The sequence below is a fragment of the Lates calcarifer genome, linkage group LG10 (assembly GCF_001640805.2).
Source record: "Lates calcarifer isolate ASB-BC8 linkage group LG10, TLL_Latcal_v3, whole genome shotgun sequence".
NCBI lineage: Eukaryota > Metazoa > Chordata > Actinopteri > Centropomidae > Lates > Lates calcarifer.
Window position 1 is genome coordinate 27,340,868 of NC_066842.1, and position 19,268 is coordinate 27,360,135.

The following is a 19,268-nucleotide window of genomic DNA, read 5'->3' on the forward strand; positions in this document are numbered from 1 at the left end:
GAGCATTTGTAAAAATGTGAGTTCATGTTTCATGCTTTAATAAATGCAGCTGATGCATCACACAAGTGTTTGCTTTGAAATCCTCATCCACGCTTATTCGAAGTCCGTTTGCACCCACTGCCAACATTGGTCAAATCTGTTGTAAATCTCAACTGTGCTCATGCGTCAGTGCGATAGCATAATTGGCCTGATGTGTTTCCCAGTACAGCAGACAGTTGACTGTTTCTGGGGAGGGGTGGGATGGCCATCTCTGGCGTTATGACTATTTGGTCTCTAAGTGGTTTGTCTCCTCCCTCGTAATGAATCTAGCTGAGTCACTGACTTCTTCAGTGACTGTCTGACTGGTAGTTTACTTGATTACATGTTGTGACCATTCATCACATTATTGCAGAACAAGGCACTGAATTACTGAAATTAAAGACTACCTGAATAACCAGCTGCTGTTAAGTTAGCATTAGACAGGTAGGTTAGGTAGGCTCCTAACGAAATTACTACAAATGTCAGTGGCTAGGTAGCTGTGGCTTAGAGAGTGATTTTGTTGTCACTGACTGAAACAATGTATAACAAATGAGATAATTATTCACAAAATATCATATTATCATGTTATCATCCTCCTCTGTGTTTGTGTGTCCCATATCTGTTCCAAATTCATCTTGGGTCTGTGATTTGCAGCTGTCATAAGCTGTGTGTGTGTGTGTGTGTGTGTGTGTGTGTGTGTGTGCGCGCGCGTTTGTGTGTGTGTGTAACAGTGACCTCACTCTGTAGTGCCCACCATCTGGAGCCCGAGGAGCTGCCATATGGCTGAACTCAGAGCAGGTCCACAATAAGCTTGTGTACAGTGGGGAGAGACAGACAGGGCATGACATGAAACAAAGACTCACTTCATGCTGTGAGGGTGTGGTATTAACCCTTACCATCTAGCCATCTACCATCCAGAAAATTATATTTTTCTCACTAGTGGTTTACATATTTTTATAAAGTCTCTTATGTTTCCATTGTGCTACAGCTGCATAGATAAACAAGTAATACATTAAGATCTCAAAATGTATCTTCATTGTGTTTCTGTAAACCAAATCCAAACCAAACCAAAGAATATCCCTTTTCTGACCATTTGCACACACCCACACCCTGGGAGAGACCAGACAAATCCATTTTGCTTAGCTACAGCTGGAGGGTCATTAATCACTTTTAAAACACAGCAGGTTATCATCAATAAACAAGCAAGAGTTCTATTATGCTTGTAGTTTGACCATGTTAACCTAAATTAATTAAGAGCAAATGATACAAACAAATAAAACAAAAAATATTTACAGCCACATTGCTTGGCAATGGTAAATAGAGACAGAGAGGAGAGAAGGAGAACAAGCAACTTACTGTGACTTCTAGACTGTGAACAAGTACAGTTTACAATTTAATAGCATTCACCGTCTCTCCTGACCAGAACAGAGACGATTTAGATTCTCCTATAGCAACCTCAGTGCATATGAACCACTGATAAAGCTGCCAACTCCTACAGCAACTAATTGCTGTAGAAGGAGAAGTATGGTAATTTGACCCTTCAATAACTTCCCTTTGGGCTTTGCAACAAGAGAAAAAGTTTCAAAGTCCCAAAGTCTTTCTCTTCACTTCTCTCTCTCTCTGTATTTGGATGCAACTACATGTAGCATAACAGTCATATAATGACACTGGTCATCACTGGTGATATCATCACTTTTATCACTCTGCAGGTAGACATATGATTATCTCAGTAACATATTTTAGCCTGTCAGTGATGGGCTTCAAACCAACCTCCCAGCTTGACTCCTGCTAAGGAGGGGCCCAAATCAGTAGGAATCACTAATACAGCAATAAGGATGAGAATCCTACTCACCCAGAAAAAATGTGTTCACCGGAACACGTAGCTTGATGTAATTTGTGCTCCCATGCCACAATTCTCTACCGTCATCCATATGACTGTAATGCTCCAAGGAATCAAATGGTGGCGGCCAGTGGTTCCCACTATGTAATCCTTTGCACCGATACCAGCATCGGGTATCTGTCCGATACCCTATTCCTGTACTCGTATTCGTAAAAGTGTCCCGATACCACAACATCCAATACCACTTTACGGCAGCGTGACATTCAGTTGGGCTGTCAGGTGCTAATTGAGAACAAGGAAGAGCAATGTCAGTGGTGTGGAGGTATTTCAAAGTGGATGATGGTGACAAAAGTAAAGTGGACTGCAAATTATGCTCTGCAAAGTTGTCAAGAGGAGGGACGAAAGCAAGTACTTTCAACACAACCAATCTGATAAAACATCTAAAAAACCAACATGATGCCAAGTTCAAAGAATTTGCTAATAGCGGGCTATATTTAAGTGAAATATGTGGCAAGGCTGTTTGTTAAAAAAAAAGATGCAGTTGAATGGTAAAATGTCACAGCAATTTCTTACAGCCAGAGAATGAAACAATATCTGATGAAAATAAAACACGTTTTCAAGTAAATGTATGAATTGTAATGGCATTAATAAGTACTCATATTGGTACTCGGTATTAGCAAGTACTCAAATGTAAGTACTTGTACTCGTAATTGGATTGAAAAAAATGTGGTATCGGTGCATCCCTAGTGGTCATGAAGCATAAAAAAATCTGATAAAATTTATTTTAATCCCTTGATGCCTGAATGTATTTACAATTGTATAAAAAAATTAATTATTTGTGTTTTTGCTTTCAAGCTAACGCTGTCTCGGCTGCAGTCTGAATGCAAATGGTATGATGTGAATTCTCGACAATCGGCGCTAAGGGGTTAAATTTTTGATGTCTTTGAACCAAAATAAGGTTAAGACACCCTTTTTTCCCACCCACAGTTTTTAATTCTACTATGTGCAAGATTTCTGATGTGACATTGTCAGCTTATCCCTTTAGAACACTTAATTAAATGCCATGCTAATTCACCTTATGGAAGCTGATACACCACATAAGTTTGTTTTGATAATCTTCAAGATTCGGTTAATTATCATTGTGCAACACAAGATTGTATAACAAAATTACAGATATTGTTCCTTTATGACATGGACAAAAAACAAAACTTATGTAGATGAATGAATAAATAATCTAGTCATAAAAAATTAATTTTCATGGTTAAGTGGAGAAGATGTATTCAGCAGTCTCACAGCTTGAGGAAAAAAACTGCTCTGAAGTCTGGTGGTATGGCAGCGGATAGTTCTGCCATACAGCCGCAGGGTGAAAAAGCTGTGGCTGGGGGTGGGTATTGTCTTATCCTTTGGGCTCTGCACAGGCACCTCACCTCATCTATATCACTGAGGCTTGGTAGATGATGTTCTGTGCGGTTTTAATCACCTGCTGCGGAGCCTTCCTGTCCTGGGTCCAGCACATCCTATGCCAGTTTGTGATGTTTCCAATTAGGTTTCTTTCTAGTGATCCTCTATAATTTTGTTAACCACGCTTGTGTTGTGTAATGATCATTAAATTAAATCTTGAATGAAGTAGAATCCATCAAGTAGTATTCCTTGCTTAGTGTATTAATAATACTCTAGTTGCCTAATACATTAGTTCTGATACCACTGTTATTTTGTTTACTGTTATGTAAGGGTTTTATTAACTAAAATGGAATTTCTCTCATCTTTGCTTCAGTTCACCCTCCTCCTCTTTCCCCTATTCCAGTCAGAGCAGTGTACATATTCTGTTCCAGCAGTGCCAAAGCACCACAGACAACATTAACTGTCTTCCTTATGTCACAAGTCCTACTGTATCAGTTCATTCCAGTTTGACTCATTTCAGCTCATTAGCTGAATTACTATGATGGCAGGGTTTCAAGACAGAAGGCAGAGAAAATTAGCTGTAGACATAAAACCTCTTCCTCTCCAGCTCTGTGATTCTCTCAGTCTCTCTCTTTCTCCTCTCTTCTGCTTCCCTCTATCCCTGTGTCTTGCTGCCTCTGTATAAATATTTGATTTCCTCCTCCTCGCATCATGTTGTATTCAGATATTTTCAGCTGTCTATAGTCAGCTCTCCATCCACTAACTTAAACATTTCAGTCAGAGGGCTGAGGAAGCTTTGCCACTCACAGCAACATTATATAAATACATTCCTATACACATTTACAGACACAAGCATGTCAGCAACTGTGGCAGTATTTTCTGTATTTATATGTGCATGTATGTGTGTTGGTGTTATTTCTGGAAAGTAATTTCTGTAGCACTCTCTGGCAGGAGGAAGATAACCCCCCTTCTTGTCTTCATCCCCTCTCTTCCTTTTTCTTCTTCTTTTCTCCCCTTCTCTCCCTCTGCCTCTCTCAATCTTTCATTTCCTTCACTCTCTCGCTCTCTTTCTCTCTCCCTCTAACCCTCTCTCTCTCTTTCTCTCTGTCTCTATCTCTCTCTCTCTCCCCCTCTCTTAGACTGTCTGTCTATCATTTTCCCCTCATACAAACACACACATACACCAAGCTCTGGGGTACAAACATGTCAGCTTTTCAAAGCTCACAGTGTGTAACAACAGGATGCAAAACTAATCTGCCATTGGCTCACCTGCTGATGGCAAAGAAAACTGTAGTGATTAAAAATACTTACCAACTACGTCATTATGTTATGGATTATGAACAAAACATAACTGCATTATACTGCATTATTAGGATGCAAATTCATCTTTAGCCTTGCCCAAACATTGAAAACAGATAATAACGGGATATCCACGACAGCTATATTACTTCCTTAATAGAAAATAACTGTGTATAAATTATGTTTGCAATATTTTAATAAAATATTCTTATAAACAAGTAATTTCATAGCAGTAATTAACGTAAAGCTACTTTTACCACTCAGTAGCAGAGACGTTATAAGGGAGGAGACAAACCACTTAGAGAATCTTGAATAAAACACTCTGTAATGTCAATGATGGTGAGCACAGTTGATATTTGTGACAGTTTCAACTGATGGTGGCAGTGGGTGCAGATGGACTACAAATAAGCATGTAAGAGGAGGATATCGCAGCAAACAATTAAGTGATGAATCAGCTGTATCTATTTAAACATTAGGCATAAACTCTGGTATTTGTTCAAGTGCTCTAGTGGGATGAGCTCATGGTGTCATATCAGTGTTTTCAACCTAATTTTGGAGAAACACATCAAACTTCTTAAGTGCTTTTATCAGATTTGACTGGTTATTCTATGCATGTAGTTTTTATATGCCGGTGACTATTATGGCTCTCTCCCCAGTCAGTTAGATAGGGGCCTTGTCTTGTATCCCGAAATAACTGCCAAGATGACTACTGGGTGGTGAGACTTGCCTATAGGACTACAGCTACTGTAGTATTCTTGCAATTTGTTACAACAGCTCCCACTGTAGTTCTGTGGAGCTGTTACCATAAGGACCACTGTAATATCAACATGGATTTGTCAACGCAACTACCACTGTGGTACTCCTGCAGAACTGTTACCATGGCTACCACCATAATACTAATACAGAATGAGGCTACCACTGCTGTACTGATGCAGATGGACAAAATTCACATATTAGATATCAACCTCCTCTATGTAATCCTTTCAGACCTTTTGTGCACATCAAATACACACACATACTCTCTCTCTTACACATACACACACACACAGAGTAGTGGCAGTGAGTGGAGCTGATATGATTGATGAAGTCTTTTAGAGTAAGATAATCCCACTCAGTGGCTAATGGCTTACAACACCAGATGGGGTTCTATCACTCTCTCTCTCTGTGTCTCTCTCTCAGTCTCACACACACACACACACAAACATATACACACAAACACAGACATGTGCGCATATATACGCAAAAACAACCCTGAGTAAAGGTCATGGAGAATGAAGGAAAGCAATATGAAATTAAAGAGAGAGAGAGAAAGGACACACACAGAAAATGAAAAAATCTTATGTTTAGTCAGCATAATGAACTCCTTTTTTCTTTGACAAAGAGGCACAGAGGTTAATGATGTTTTGAAGCAGTTAGGTAGCTCCTAACTGGCTCTAACCACTCTGACAATGTTGCAAAGATGACTGTGACTATAATAATGTAAAAATTTCTATCAAGCTGAATCTAGGGGCTGAATTCCAAACAAATTGTATCATCACCATTATATCAATCTGTTCATGTAGTCTGAATCTCACAAGACCAAGAAAGAACACACTGCTGCATGAATTCTATTGAAGGCTTCAGCTGTGTGAGTCTCCTCAGTTACATGGACGTGGTGAATAAACAAGATTACACTTTAGGGATGACAAATTAAGTGATAGGGTGAGTAGATTTTTAGTTGGCCAACTCATGGCCCAATCCTTACTAATGAGATGCAGGCTAGCTTCTCCAGTACAATCATGATTAAATTACTCCATTATTCCTGATTCAATGTGTGTGTGCGTGCGCCCGTGTGTTTGTGTGTGTAACAGTGTTTAAAGAGTTACTGTGTTGGATTGGATGGACCTCTGAAACATTTCTACATATTGGCTGTTCAGCTTACAGCATAAAATTAATCGCCTGCTAAACATCATGACAAAACAAGTGTTTATGTTGATCTCCTCTTGTTTTCTCTGTCCTCAGAGTTTCTATCTTAAATATTTTTCTTTCCTGAGCTCTCTCCCTCTCCTTCTCTCTCCCAGACTACTAAGTTAATCTGATTAAACTAGCAGCTGTCAGTAATTCTGAACAACAATTGCTGCCTACTAAGTAGCAGATAAGCATCATTATATCATGAATTATGCAAGATACAGAGACACAGCAAGAGAAGGTGCACTGGGACACAACAATGCACTGTTTATGCAATAATCAGTCACATAAGCCACAATGAAACTAAGCATGGAGAAAGATGGATGGATAGATGTACAAGTCCTGTACTGAGTTTGCAGAGTCTTGGTGTCAACAATGTTATATTTCCTTTGTAAATCTAGGAGTGAAAAATCACAGACAAGTGTGTTTTGGATGAAATTAAAATCACTGTTCTCACTGCGCAGTGCAGGAAATAATGAAATCACCCCACCTCCCCTACAGAAATAAATCCATTCCAAACCTTAGAGCCTTCTATTTATTTTGGTCATAATGCGCAGATTCTGTACTGAAGCGAAGCATCTAAGCTAGTTCAGACAGCCCAACTGGAGTCCACTGCTACACTCACACAACACACTCCTCTTACTGCAACACCCAACACACCTGTTTCATCATGGTGGTGTATCTAAGCTGCCAGTGGTCTGTTCATTCTTTTGCTGCATGCCTAATGCCACACCACTCACCCAAAAGCTACACTGTTGCTTGCTGCCACTGGTGCCACCACATCTGTCAGCATTTCAAAAGCCTCACTTCTCCACTTTGAGTCTAGCCTTCCTCTAGGAAATAGGTTAGTACCAAAACTCCTCTTTCCCTGTTGAGTTTAGCCTGATATTTCTTTGTGAAGAAAGGTACATAGATAGGTACATATTTTAGTAATCTATTCCACCTGAGTTGGCTGACTGAATAGGTTCAGGTTTGACCAATATCTCAGACTGGCATGTTTAGAAAGATTCCTTTACTCATTATATTAACTGCTAGTGATCATTATTCACTGAATTCACTGAGAACAAAATGACTGGCATGAATGTCTTTTTTCCACTGATGATGACTGTGGTTTTCCCCACAGTAACTTCTATGGTTCTTTTGGATTCTGTTATCTTTACCTGTTGCTATTGAACCCCATCCCTTGTAGTTTTCTTCATGCACAAAAAATTTGACAAATCCTACAGACTAGAGAGCAAGAACATTTAATCCATCCACTCCTCACCCATCTCCTCAAACCAATAATATACGAATAGAACTAAATGAACTAAAATAAATGAACAAGATAGGGAATAAAAAGCACTGCATGGGGGATGCTTCAAACATACTGTAAAGTGGCAGCTCACAGGGACACCATGTTGAAAGACCAGACTCATACCTTCCCTGATTACTAGACCAATATACACTTAAATCAATAAAAAAATCTGTAGTATTCAATAGCAACTGGTTCATGCAACTTTAGTCAAAAATACTGAATGATGGAGTGCTCTGAGTTGTGTTGGATGTGGATATCTGCAACTTCCATGTGAATTAGCTCATCACTGAACTGGAAAAATAATATCAGAGCAAGATGATGTCCTGCTTTGTGAGACCAGTTAACTTCTATTGTGAGGTTTTACTCCAAACATATGTTGACTATGCTGAACTGACTATGCATCAAAATAAAACTTTACTTGGTAACCTCTGTACAAATATGTTCCCAAGCTCAAGAATGAATTTGTAAAAGAATAAGGATTTATTCCTAAAACTCCAACAGTTAGTGCATCAATGACATGTTCACCTGCCCTAGATAGGAAAACTCTGAAGTGATGGGATCAAAATGTCTAACAGAGTCTCTATTTAATCTCTCTTTCTTTCACTGCAGCGTCTAATGAAGTAGACATGCCCAAGTAAAAAAATCACAACACAGTTTACCCAGGGAACTGCAAGAAAACAGTGGGGAAAAACAGGCAGGAATCATCAGGTGGTGTTGTGTATGAAGAATAAACCATGTTTGATGGTGGAGAACAAAGACCTCCTCTGCAGCTGTGTGCAGCCCCTGGCTCACACACAACAGCAGACAATGGTTGAAAGCAATGAAGGATGGCCAACTCGTAGAGCCTAGCTCTGAGAAAAATATATTTTCATCTCAAGCTGTTCTAGAGTTCCAGTGAGTGGTTAAGAGAAATAGGTGTTGGGGTTAAGACTGATTCTGAGACCAACTTTCTCCCACCTTTTATTCCTTATGATAAATTCACCCTCAGTCTTTCCATCCTCCTCTTACCTTTCTTGGTTATGATAATACGAAGCAGGGGATTGGCTGACGAGACAGCTTTGTGGAAGTTGTCATCATTGTTAATTGGAAGGAGGTCTCCGTGCACATCGGCGTATCCCAGCAGCACATCAACACCAGGGATGTGATGGATGGTTTGGAGGAGGCGGTAGAACTCCTGGAAGCCACCTGGGCCATTCTTCTTCAGAGCGAAGCGACGGTATTCTGCCTCAAACTGCAAAAGATGAAAAACACAATTGTCAAGTGGTGTTTCCCCCTCAGATATTACTCAGTTTAGGATCGGAGAGGATCCCCTCACAGCTGAGACAAACAAGATGACTATTACTTCAGTGTTTCCCCTAGAATTCTGTATAATTTTGAATCCAGTCAGTGTGTCTGTGTCACAAGTGCTGGTTATATACAGGGGATACTGATGTGAAACTATGGCATGACAAATATTTAATACTACTACTACTACTACTACTAATAATAATAATAATAATAATAATAATAATAATACTATTAATAATAATAATATTATAAGAAATTAATAAAAAACAGGGCTAAATATCATCTTGACATTGGCAAAGGCATTGGCGATTGCGCTGAACATTGTCATCACCAACACACAACCCCAGTATGCTAATCAGGTTATGACAATGAGGAAAATATGTATAAATTATATGTATGAATATAAATACCTCAGAATGCTGGAGTACTGGTATATGTATATGGTGACATTGGAATGACTTGAAAATTGAAGTCAAACACTCTTTGTTGTTTCAATGTTAAGAACAAATACTATTTAAAGACCAACTGCCAATTCTATCATTTATTCTGGCTCAGATTATTTATCCAGCCAGCTCAAGGCCCACACTGGGCGCACTAAAAACAAGTTTTCTTATGTAAATACAAGCAACACTAAAAACTGACACAACATTAGGGTTGCCAGCTGTTATGCCTCTGGCATAAGACACCAAGTTTTCAGGCTCTGTCTCAGGCTCTCATGCTCCCCATGCTAAACAAAGAGGAATCCACAAATCCAGTCCTTCATGGAAAATATAGCTATGGGTTATGCAGAAAAATCAGTATGGATGTACTGTTTGTTGCAAACAACTTTTAAATACCTGTAGCCACCACAGAATTACATCTGCAGAATTTACTAAGGATCTATCTGCAATCCCCATCCCACAATAATAATCTGGATCTCACTCCAGCTGGTCAGTGCAAAGTTAAAAACCCTGTAACATGCACAGAAAGAGCTTGAGTTTGCTGGTTAAAGTTCCAGTTCCTCAAGTTCATGTGTCAAAGTGTCCTTGAGGAAGACATAAATCTCTCATAAATAGAGTGGGGTTCTGTTTGAAAAATCAATGGTATTAACACAATTTTCTATTTAAAACGTGTTATTTAACAAAAATCCTTAAATGTTAAATATTAAAAATAAGCAGCCATTAATTTGAACTATCAGCTAAAAGTTCAGGTAAATAACTGGCCAGATATTTGATACCAGCTTTTAACACTTAACAAGCTCCTCTGGTTTAGTACCTGTCACCCCCATCACTTTAACCAGGTGCAGGTTTATGGCATGATACTTATGTCAACTCAGAGCTAATACCAAAACAGATTATCATGCACATCAAACTGGTGATGTTATGGAAGAACTTGTCTTTTACTAAAAAGAAAACTGCATGTGTGTCACTGAAGCATGTACTAATGAAGGGTGTAGATATCCTCCCTCCAACTCACAGATTCATTTGAGGGTGTCAAGGAATTTTAGAGACAGTTTGGGCCAAGCCTCACATTCTCACAGATGAGAGGGCATTTTCAAACCCTGAAACATCATAACTGATAGATAAAAAGATGATAAGATGATAAAGTATACTTGTTCCACAGCCTACATTTTTACAGTTTTAAACATATTTCCTCTCGGTACATGATCACATTTCCCAAAGCTACACTGCTGCGAGAAATACAGCGGTACTGTAGATGGGAACTGTAAATATATCAGGGTTGTAAATTTCAGCTTAGGGCAAAAAAAATGTGATCTCTATCCTGAGGCCAAGCTACTGTGCCTGTCATCAGGTTCATCATCAAAACTGTAGTGATGAAAATAAAATTTGTTTACATTTAAATCAATGAACTGACCATTTATGCCACACAATTATGCAGTAAAATGTGATGGAATAGGCTCAGCTTAGTTTGTTCAAAAATACCAACACTGAGCACATAAAGAGGAGCGTATGGTCGGGAAAGGAGCCGTAGCTGATGTTGGCAACAAACAGTAACAGTGACAAGGTTCAAGTTATAATTTCTGCATACTAAACCTATATATTTGTATATGATTGGATTGCATAATCAGCTGGTAGCAAAGCAGCTGATGAATGAGCACACCAATGATAAAGCATGAATAAAACATTTGATGCTACCCAGCTTATGCATCTTCAGTGCTCTGCCTAAACTTCTTTTCTGTTTAAAAAAAATCCTAAACCTAAACTGTATGTCAGCTACAAAACCAGAGAACAACCTACAGTAGACTTTCAGATGTAGTAAATGACATAAAGCTACAAAATTCTGGTATGTTCTTCGTATGCAGGAGCAATTACTCTGAAGGTGCTTTTAGACAGGGAGCAGTTCCTGCTGCCATCAGGCAACATCAGTTTTGTGTATTTTGAATCGGAGGCAGCAGGGTACAACTCCACCATCATGGCAGCTACTGCTGATCCTACCAGCCTACAGGCTGCTGTTATCATCATGCAACTAAAGAGAACAGGTTGTAACTTAATTTAGATGAAATAGTTAGCTATATGACACAATAAATACTTTTCATTAATCTATAGTTCATTTATCATTTGCCCAACTGTTTTCTTTTGAGCACTCCTTCAGCTTAAAATGTTTAAAAACTTTGTTGAGCACAGAGAAACAGGAGAGGCTAAGTGGACTGGAGCTCAAAGTCAAGCTGAACATAGAGCTGACTGTGGAGGACTGCACAGTGCACAAGGCTCACAGACTGTTGTGCAGACAAGTGAGTACAACAACAAACTGATAGATTGTTCTAACTCACTCTGCAAATAAGCGTATCAACAACCACTGAGTTGAATGTTGAATGTAATACTGTGTGAGTGTGCACTTGTCAGTGTGAAAAGACTGCAGACTCTTTTTTTTGATTTAACGTTCGTGGGCTGCAGCTGCTCTGGAGTTTATATTGTTTATACATAAAGTGTTATCTGCCTAGGAGTGATTTGTTCTGTTGTTGATTCTGTAAAAAGTATTCTGTGTCATCAGACTTTTGGAAGTGCTCTCAGCTTATCATGGTGAATCAAAAAAGCATCTTTCGTCAAAAGCTATTCACTGGACATACGTATGCTGGTTTGTCTTCCCAGGTGATGAAGTTCTATTGTTCTCTGAAGCTGGCAGGACAGGTACTGCATGCGTGCTCTGTGTACAGCCTTCAATCTACAGAACACTGTGTGCATTCTCAAAAGTGTTTCACAATCTCACATTCCTCATCACTGATTAATTCATGTGTATGTGTGCTTTCAAAGTATACAGCTTTCTTTAAGGTATATTTTGGGTTTGTAATTCACACAGCTCCAGTCTGAACTTCTCCGCTCACTGAATTCCCTTTGGGTCATCCAACCTCATCAGTCTTTGTTCAAAAAAGCCTGGATGGTGGGATGCATCAGTGCGAGAACTGTAGCAAAGAAAGGCCTTTGGTAATTAACAACATAATGTGATGTTACTGCTGAGACGTGCTTATAATTGTTTTGGCAAGGTCTGAATTGGTACATAGGAAACATGTTATTTTGGGGGGATATGCATACCACTAATTAAAAAGCTGGAAATACTTTAGTTAAATGGTTTATTACAGGGAAGGGCAGGTTTATGTAATTATGTAAATGGCTTAACATGACTATTACTTAAACTCACTGTGTTACTGTGCACAAGTAAAAGGAGCCATTATTAACACTACAATGGAACAGAGCAACCTGTATAATTCAGATTATGCAGAAATCACAGCCGGATGGGAAAACAATCAGGCCTATTCTGAATATGAATCACTGGTGTAAAAGGCTACTGGTCACCTGTGTGTGTGTTACCATTAAAAGGTACAGTCATGTGAAAGTGTGGCTTGCTTCCTAACACTTCATAAAGTTGAGGAAAAACTAGGTGCTAAAAACTGCTGCCACAGATGTAGACTTATAGGACCAGATTTACCAGGAAAATGGTGCAGTACAAATGTCCTTGATTCCAAAATACTGTGTAAACACCAACAGACAGAAAACTCCTCAAAGTGGAGTATTCAAAACATACTAAAATCTTACTGCAGTCTCTTCCGCTACAACACACTTACTGCGGTTTAAATTGTTTGTATAACACATTCTAGAGTCCTGTATCTGTTTTATGTATTTTACATATTAATAGACACATAAAAATATGTTTTCACATAATCTCAGTATGATTTGAATTGTATCAGAGGACAAAATACTACAAGCTGATGGGCTAGTTCATTCTTAGCATCATCATTGATATTCATAATATTTGGTCGTGAATACTTAAATAAGTAAAAACATCCAGATCCCAAGAATGGGTATTGCCGACCCAGGCATATTTTAATGGATTAGTATTGGCAAAAATAAATCTGATTAAACAATGATCCTTTCTTTGCTGCACTGTGTTTTGCCCTCCTCAGCCTGCTAGAGTTGAAGCACTGCTCTCCTTTAGAACATCCTATAGTGAGAGCATTTCACTGTATAAGGGAGTGAATGTAAAAACTTATACTGTGCCAGTGAAAGAATCCAGATTCTAAGTTAGCAAAATACACATATTTTACTTTGCCAATACTGTCTCTGATAAAGAACCAGGACAGTCAAGTGACTTGTATGACACAGAAGAAAGAGAGAGTGAGATAGATATTGAGACAGAGAGAGCAAGAGAAAGAAAAAGGAAGAGAAACAAAGAGAGAGGCAGAGAAGATCTTTATGAGGTCAGATTGGACACACATCTGAGAGAGACAATAACAGACATTAAAGGAAAAAAGTGACTGTGTTGAAGTATGTATGTGTTATGGGTGTGTGTTCCTGCTGTCTGTTATTCCAAGCTTAGTGAAATTGGTTTTGATTAAGTGTCATTATTTCTTTTAATTAATTCATTCTTTTAAAACTTCTTTCAACTTTTTCATCTACAAGATTTCTAAAAACTGACATAACACTGATTTAGAGCATTAAACCAGCTGCAGGTGAAACCAGACCATCATTACTTTTGACTGAAACTAAAACGTGACCTGTTGGGAACAGAACAAGCAGGGGTCAGAAGGCACTCCCAGCTCTATTAGCACTTCTAGTTTCAATATGTGCTGTGTTTTGTCTAAAACAATACAGTGAGTTAATGTCAATGACATGACAAAAATTATTACCACTTTTCCTACAATTACGTGTCCCTGATTTAGTTAGTGAGTACATGAGTATGGCAGTGGGATGACAGGTCGTGGCAGGGCAGAAATGCCTGGGTCAGCCATTTTGCCATTCAAGTTCAAGATACTTTAGCTATACAGAGTTTAAATTCTGTATGACTTACACACTCCTTGGTGTAAAAAAAACATTGCAACTGTATAGGATCAGGTTTTAACTTCCTAACTACAAATCCTGCTGACCACTTCTGTATTTAAACACTTAAAATGTTCCCACTTAAGCTTTTGCTATTGAACCACAGCAGTGAAAAAGTCCAACACTGTATCACTGGTGGAAAAGTCATTTAAATGTTCAACTCAAATGTTCAAAATTGGCCCTCTTGATGTGAAGAATGCACATTTGCGTAGCAATACATTATTAATGCATTATTTTGTAATACGTGTCTTGATGTTGTAGATGCTCTAAGTATAGGCTATGACTGGCATATAAAGCTTTACAGGGGAGCAATAAGTTGGAGTGTATGGACACAATGACCTCAATCTGACTGAGACTATAATGCAATTTATTTACAAATCTAGAATAGATTAAAATAAAGAATCCCAATACTGACAGCATATTATCTTTTGCCTACAGCAGTCTAAGTGTATATTGATATTATGTGAAGATTAAAACTCTGTTGAAATTAATACAGTTATCTGACACACTCGAACAATTTTATCAATGTTTTGAGTGATAAATATGAAACTACCTTCTTATGCAAAATTACCACCGTCAGTTATGTCTCTTTCCTCAATGATGGAAAATTGTAAGGAAAACACTGTAAGCTACTTATATGTACAAATAAAATGCACTTTAAATGTACTTAATTTTATTTTATTCTACCTCTACTCCACTACATTTCAAAGACAAATACTGTACTTTTTACTTTAGTACATTTATTTAACAGCTATAATCTAAGATTTCACATGCAAAACATATTATAAGATATTAAATAAGATGCAATGCTATAGATTAAACTGCCCAGAAGTATATAAAGTAGTTAATATTAGCTCCACCTCAGTCTACTATAACAATAAAGTACGAGCTGCCAGTTAATGCATCAGTTATCATCATCCAGTAATATAATAACATTATACTGACAGGGGCCATGCTAAATGATGAGTACTTTTACCACTTACAGCCTCCTTCAAGTATGTTTTGCTGACTCCTCCTGTACTTTAACTTAAGTAAGGTTTTGAATAATTGATCTCAAAACATTTACCACAACTGATACCATTAGCCTACAACATAAGTAGGCTACAGTAACTGCATGTAGTAAAAAAGTAAATATAGCCTATAACCTTAACACCTACTGTACTACACCGCTTACATAGACATGGAGAAACTCACAGTAGTAAAAGTGATACTGCACTACAGTATGACGGTAACGCAATCTAACAGGACAACTAATTGGATGAAAATGAAAAGAAAGACAAAGTGACCGTGGAAATAGAGAGATGATGTGATTGCGGAGACTGAATCGGTTTTTGAATCGGGGAGGGGGCGGAATAAATGCGGAATTAAACGGCGCGGCGAGCGACGACAGACTCGGGTCTGGTAGCCTGCTCTCAGTGTAGGCTACAGTAGGCGCACCCAGGCCGTCTGACAGCTGCACCTCAGTCGCTTGTCATTTCTACAGAATATTTTTTCTGAATTACCACTCCCGAACGGTAAAGCGTAAATGTCGGTGTTTTTGTTGGAGAGCGAAATGGAGAGACATCACGTCTCTTATCTGGACGACAGCTAAAGGTTATGTCGGTGTTGTCAGTGCAGCGGCAGACCGGTAAACCAGACCCCGTATCCTCTCATTACCGATAAAATGAACAAACATCTCCATTAGTCCACCACTCACTTTGCTCTTGACCTCCACCACGTTGTCGGTGAGTTTTAACGGCGTCCGGTGCTGCTGCTGTCTTGACATTCTGCTCCCCGGTTGGCTGGTTGGTTGAGGCACTGCGGATAAAACCATCCACCGGAATTATGGTTGTCGTTCCCTCTTCTGTCCTCGGTTAAAATAAAAAAAACATTTCAAAATATAAAACAGGCGGTGAGAGTTGAAGCAGTCCTTTCACCTGCTCGTTAATTTTTCTATTTTCCGTCGATACTCGGTTTAAAACACCGCCGGCTCTCTCTCTCTCCTGTGTTTGTGTCTCGTGCAGTCCGAGAAGCCCCGTGCCGTCCTGTATCAGAGTGCGCTGTTATCACTCGCTTACGACACGCACACAAAACAACATAGCGCTCACGACAGGTGGAGTCCGGTAAATCCAGTATGGGATGTGAGGTGCCAGTGTAACCCGTCCTCCTCCTCTAACCTGACGAGACTGGAGGACACGGCAGAGGGGGCGGGACATGAGTAACACCACCACAACACTACTATTATTGTATGCTCGTTGGTTACACTTGCCGCTTACACTAGCATGGTAATAGCCTACTGTTCGGCTACTGTTTACATTTGTAGTCTCATGGCAATACGTTCGCTGCTGCAGCAAAACTGCTAGTTACAGAATATTACACTGATAACATTGCTAATACTGATTCCGTCCTGAGACTTTTTGAGGTCCCAAGTAGAATTGTTTAACCGTACCGATGAGGAGTGGGCGGTGAAGGAGTCGGGGTATATGTCTGTGCGTTTGTCACACAAGCAATTGTCTGTACAGTATGTACAGGTGTCACTCACACTGTGGTGCTAAATCCTGCAAAGTTCACCCACAGTTCAGATATGAAGAGAATGGAATCCACAGTCTGCGGTGGGGTTGGGGTTTACTAAAATGACACAGGTAAACTCTTTTTAAAGGCTACATCTCCTTTACCCAGATAGTCATGAATATACACATAGGCTATACAGTCGCCTATGTAGCGGTATTTCTCAAATGCCCAAAATGCAGCAATCAAGATCAAATATAGCATGAGTGTACACAGGCTCGGATTCAAACTCACTAAACACATTCTATATTATTTTAGTCACAGAGAAGCTCGTGAGAAGACTGCAAGGTGAAGCTACAGATTCTAAACAACCTTGTGGTAAAAATATTTGCATGTCAAGAGAGAATTTGGGGATAGATGTATCTTCCGTCTTAGACATTTTTCAGACCCTGTGTCTTAAAGCACTTAAACATTGGATTAAGCATTGTGGCCACTTGAGCAAGACATTAATAATGATGAATTGATGATAATGGGGTTTGCCTTCCCAGAGAGCTTTGGCTGGTTTGAAAGATCCTGACACATAGTTTGGGCAATATAGGTAATACTGGACTATGCAAATAAACTCATATCAGTGTCATTTGTTTGGAAAATCACAAAGGTCTTTGACCTCGGTGACTGACATAGTGACAAACTTGAACTACTATTGACAAATGTTGCTATTAATACAAATACTAACCTCAATAATGCAACAGTTATCCAAAAATGACATTTACAAGTAAATATCATGCAAATATAACTATTACTAATATTAATGTCACAATACATTATCATGCATTAAAGGAGCAGTTCAGCACTGTTGTCATGTCTGTGTGTTAAGTGTGGAGCTACGAGATGTAGTTTGTCTTGACACAATATATTCTTCACTCAAACAGTTAAATCTCATGCTCTGTCCAGAGACAACTGAAACAAAACATCTGCTCCACTCCCTGAGTTGTGTTTTTGTCAACAACTGCCAACAGAAGTAGTAGGGTAATCATTACCACTGCATTCTTCACAGTTCACAGAATTAAACCAAGAACTGCTTGCTGATATACACAGGATTAAGACGACAGACAACTTCTGCAATTACTGCATATCAGAGAAGCCCACCTAATACTAGTCCACTGTGAATGGGGCTTAACTCAAGTATCCTATTATCCCTAGCCTATGGTTACATTAATGTTATTCCAAGGTATATGAGAGCTGTTGTCTGAGGTCTTCTGAGGACATGCAGAGTTGTGATACATGACCTTTGGTTCATGTTATGTCTTTTGTTTTTCAGATCTTGTCAATATGAGAGCAAAGACGCAAAGTTGTTGTGAGAGGTACATAAACGGCGTTGCTTTATCCTATGAGCCCAGATATGAAGCTCCACACAATGAACAATGATCCATTGTGAATCTCAGTTCATCACACAGGAGAAATAATGTCTTCATCAAATAAAAACATATCAGACTGCTGTTATCTGCACTCACAGTTTTTGAATTAAATGTGAAAATGATTCACTGTGATGTGTGGAAATGGTTTAAGATCTAACAATGTTTCATTTGTGTGTGTTTTATTTGAGCTTTTCACCCCTCTCTTTTCTTCCCCCTGCTCAGTTTTTCCTCCTCCAGATTTATACCCTGTGCTAACCTGCTCCTAATCATTTTCAGTACCAGCCGGTACTGGGGCCAGTGTATGTGTGTGCGTGTCCACCATGGCAGGACCCCTACATGCTTATGTAAGAGGCTGTAATTACCAACAACATGTAAGCCTTCCAGATAAGGACGCATTCCAAAGAAACTGTGAGAGCAGAGAGTGAAAATATGATCATATTTCCTTCTTTCCTGTCTTCTACTTCTTTTGTTTATTTCTCTTTCACATCTCCTTTTCTCTTCACCTCTCCCTCCCCTCTTCTGTCCTTGTCTTGACAGTCTTTCTCTATTTCATCTCCTCTTCTTTTCTCTCCCTCCACTCCTTTTACCACCTCACCACTCCTGTCCCATCTTCCCCTCTCACCCTCACCCTCCTCCTCCTCCTATCTCAGTGATGATGGAATGTAGGAATGTGAGGAGAGTGGGGAAAGGGAGGACTTGGATTGACAGTGTATGCCAGCCAAGACTTTGATGCTCACTCATAGCTAATGTGTGTGTACATGTTATATTATTAGGGCTGAAAAGTATATATGTATATTAATCTGAAAATATCAAATGAAATAAAGACAGTATCTACAATAGAACTTTACCAGTGGCAGTACAGCGCTTAAAAATGTCTGACCTGAGAGAATTTCAATATGGGTTCATTTCACTGACAGCAGGAGTATGTTTGGAAATTTTCACTTCAGGCAGTTGGTGTTGACAAT

The 19,268-nt window shown here is 39.1% G+C and overlaps 1 protein-coding gene across 1 annotated transcript in view; it reads right to left on the reverse strand.

Moving 5' to 3' along the window:
* pard6a (par-6 family cell polarity regulator alpha) overlaps positions 1-16,551 on the reverse strand; it is a 34,566-nt gene extending 18,015 nt beyond the window's left edge. The window contains exons 1-2 of the mRNA XM_018678570.2: positions 16,095-16,551; positions 8,808-9,030 (exon numbers count right to left, since the gene is read on the reverse strand). Coding sequence (XP_018534086.1) covers positions 8,808-9,030; positions 16,095-16,211 — 340 coding nt within the window. The 5' untranslated portion in view covers positions 16,212-16,551. The remainder of the gene's footprint in view (positions 1-8,807; positions 9,031-16,094) is intronic.
* Between the last annotated feature and the right edge of the window lie 2,717 nt (positions 16,552-19,268).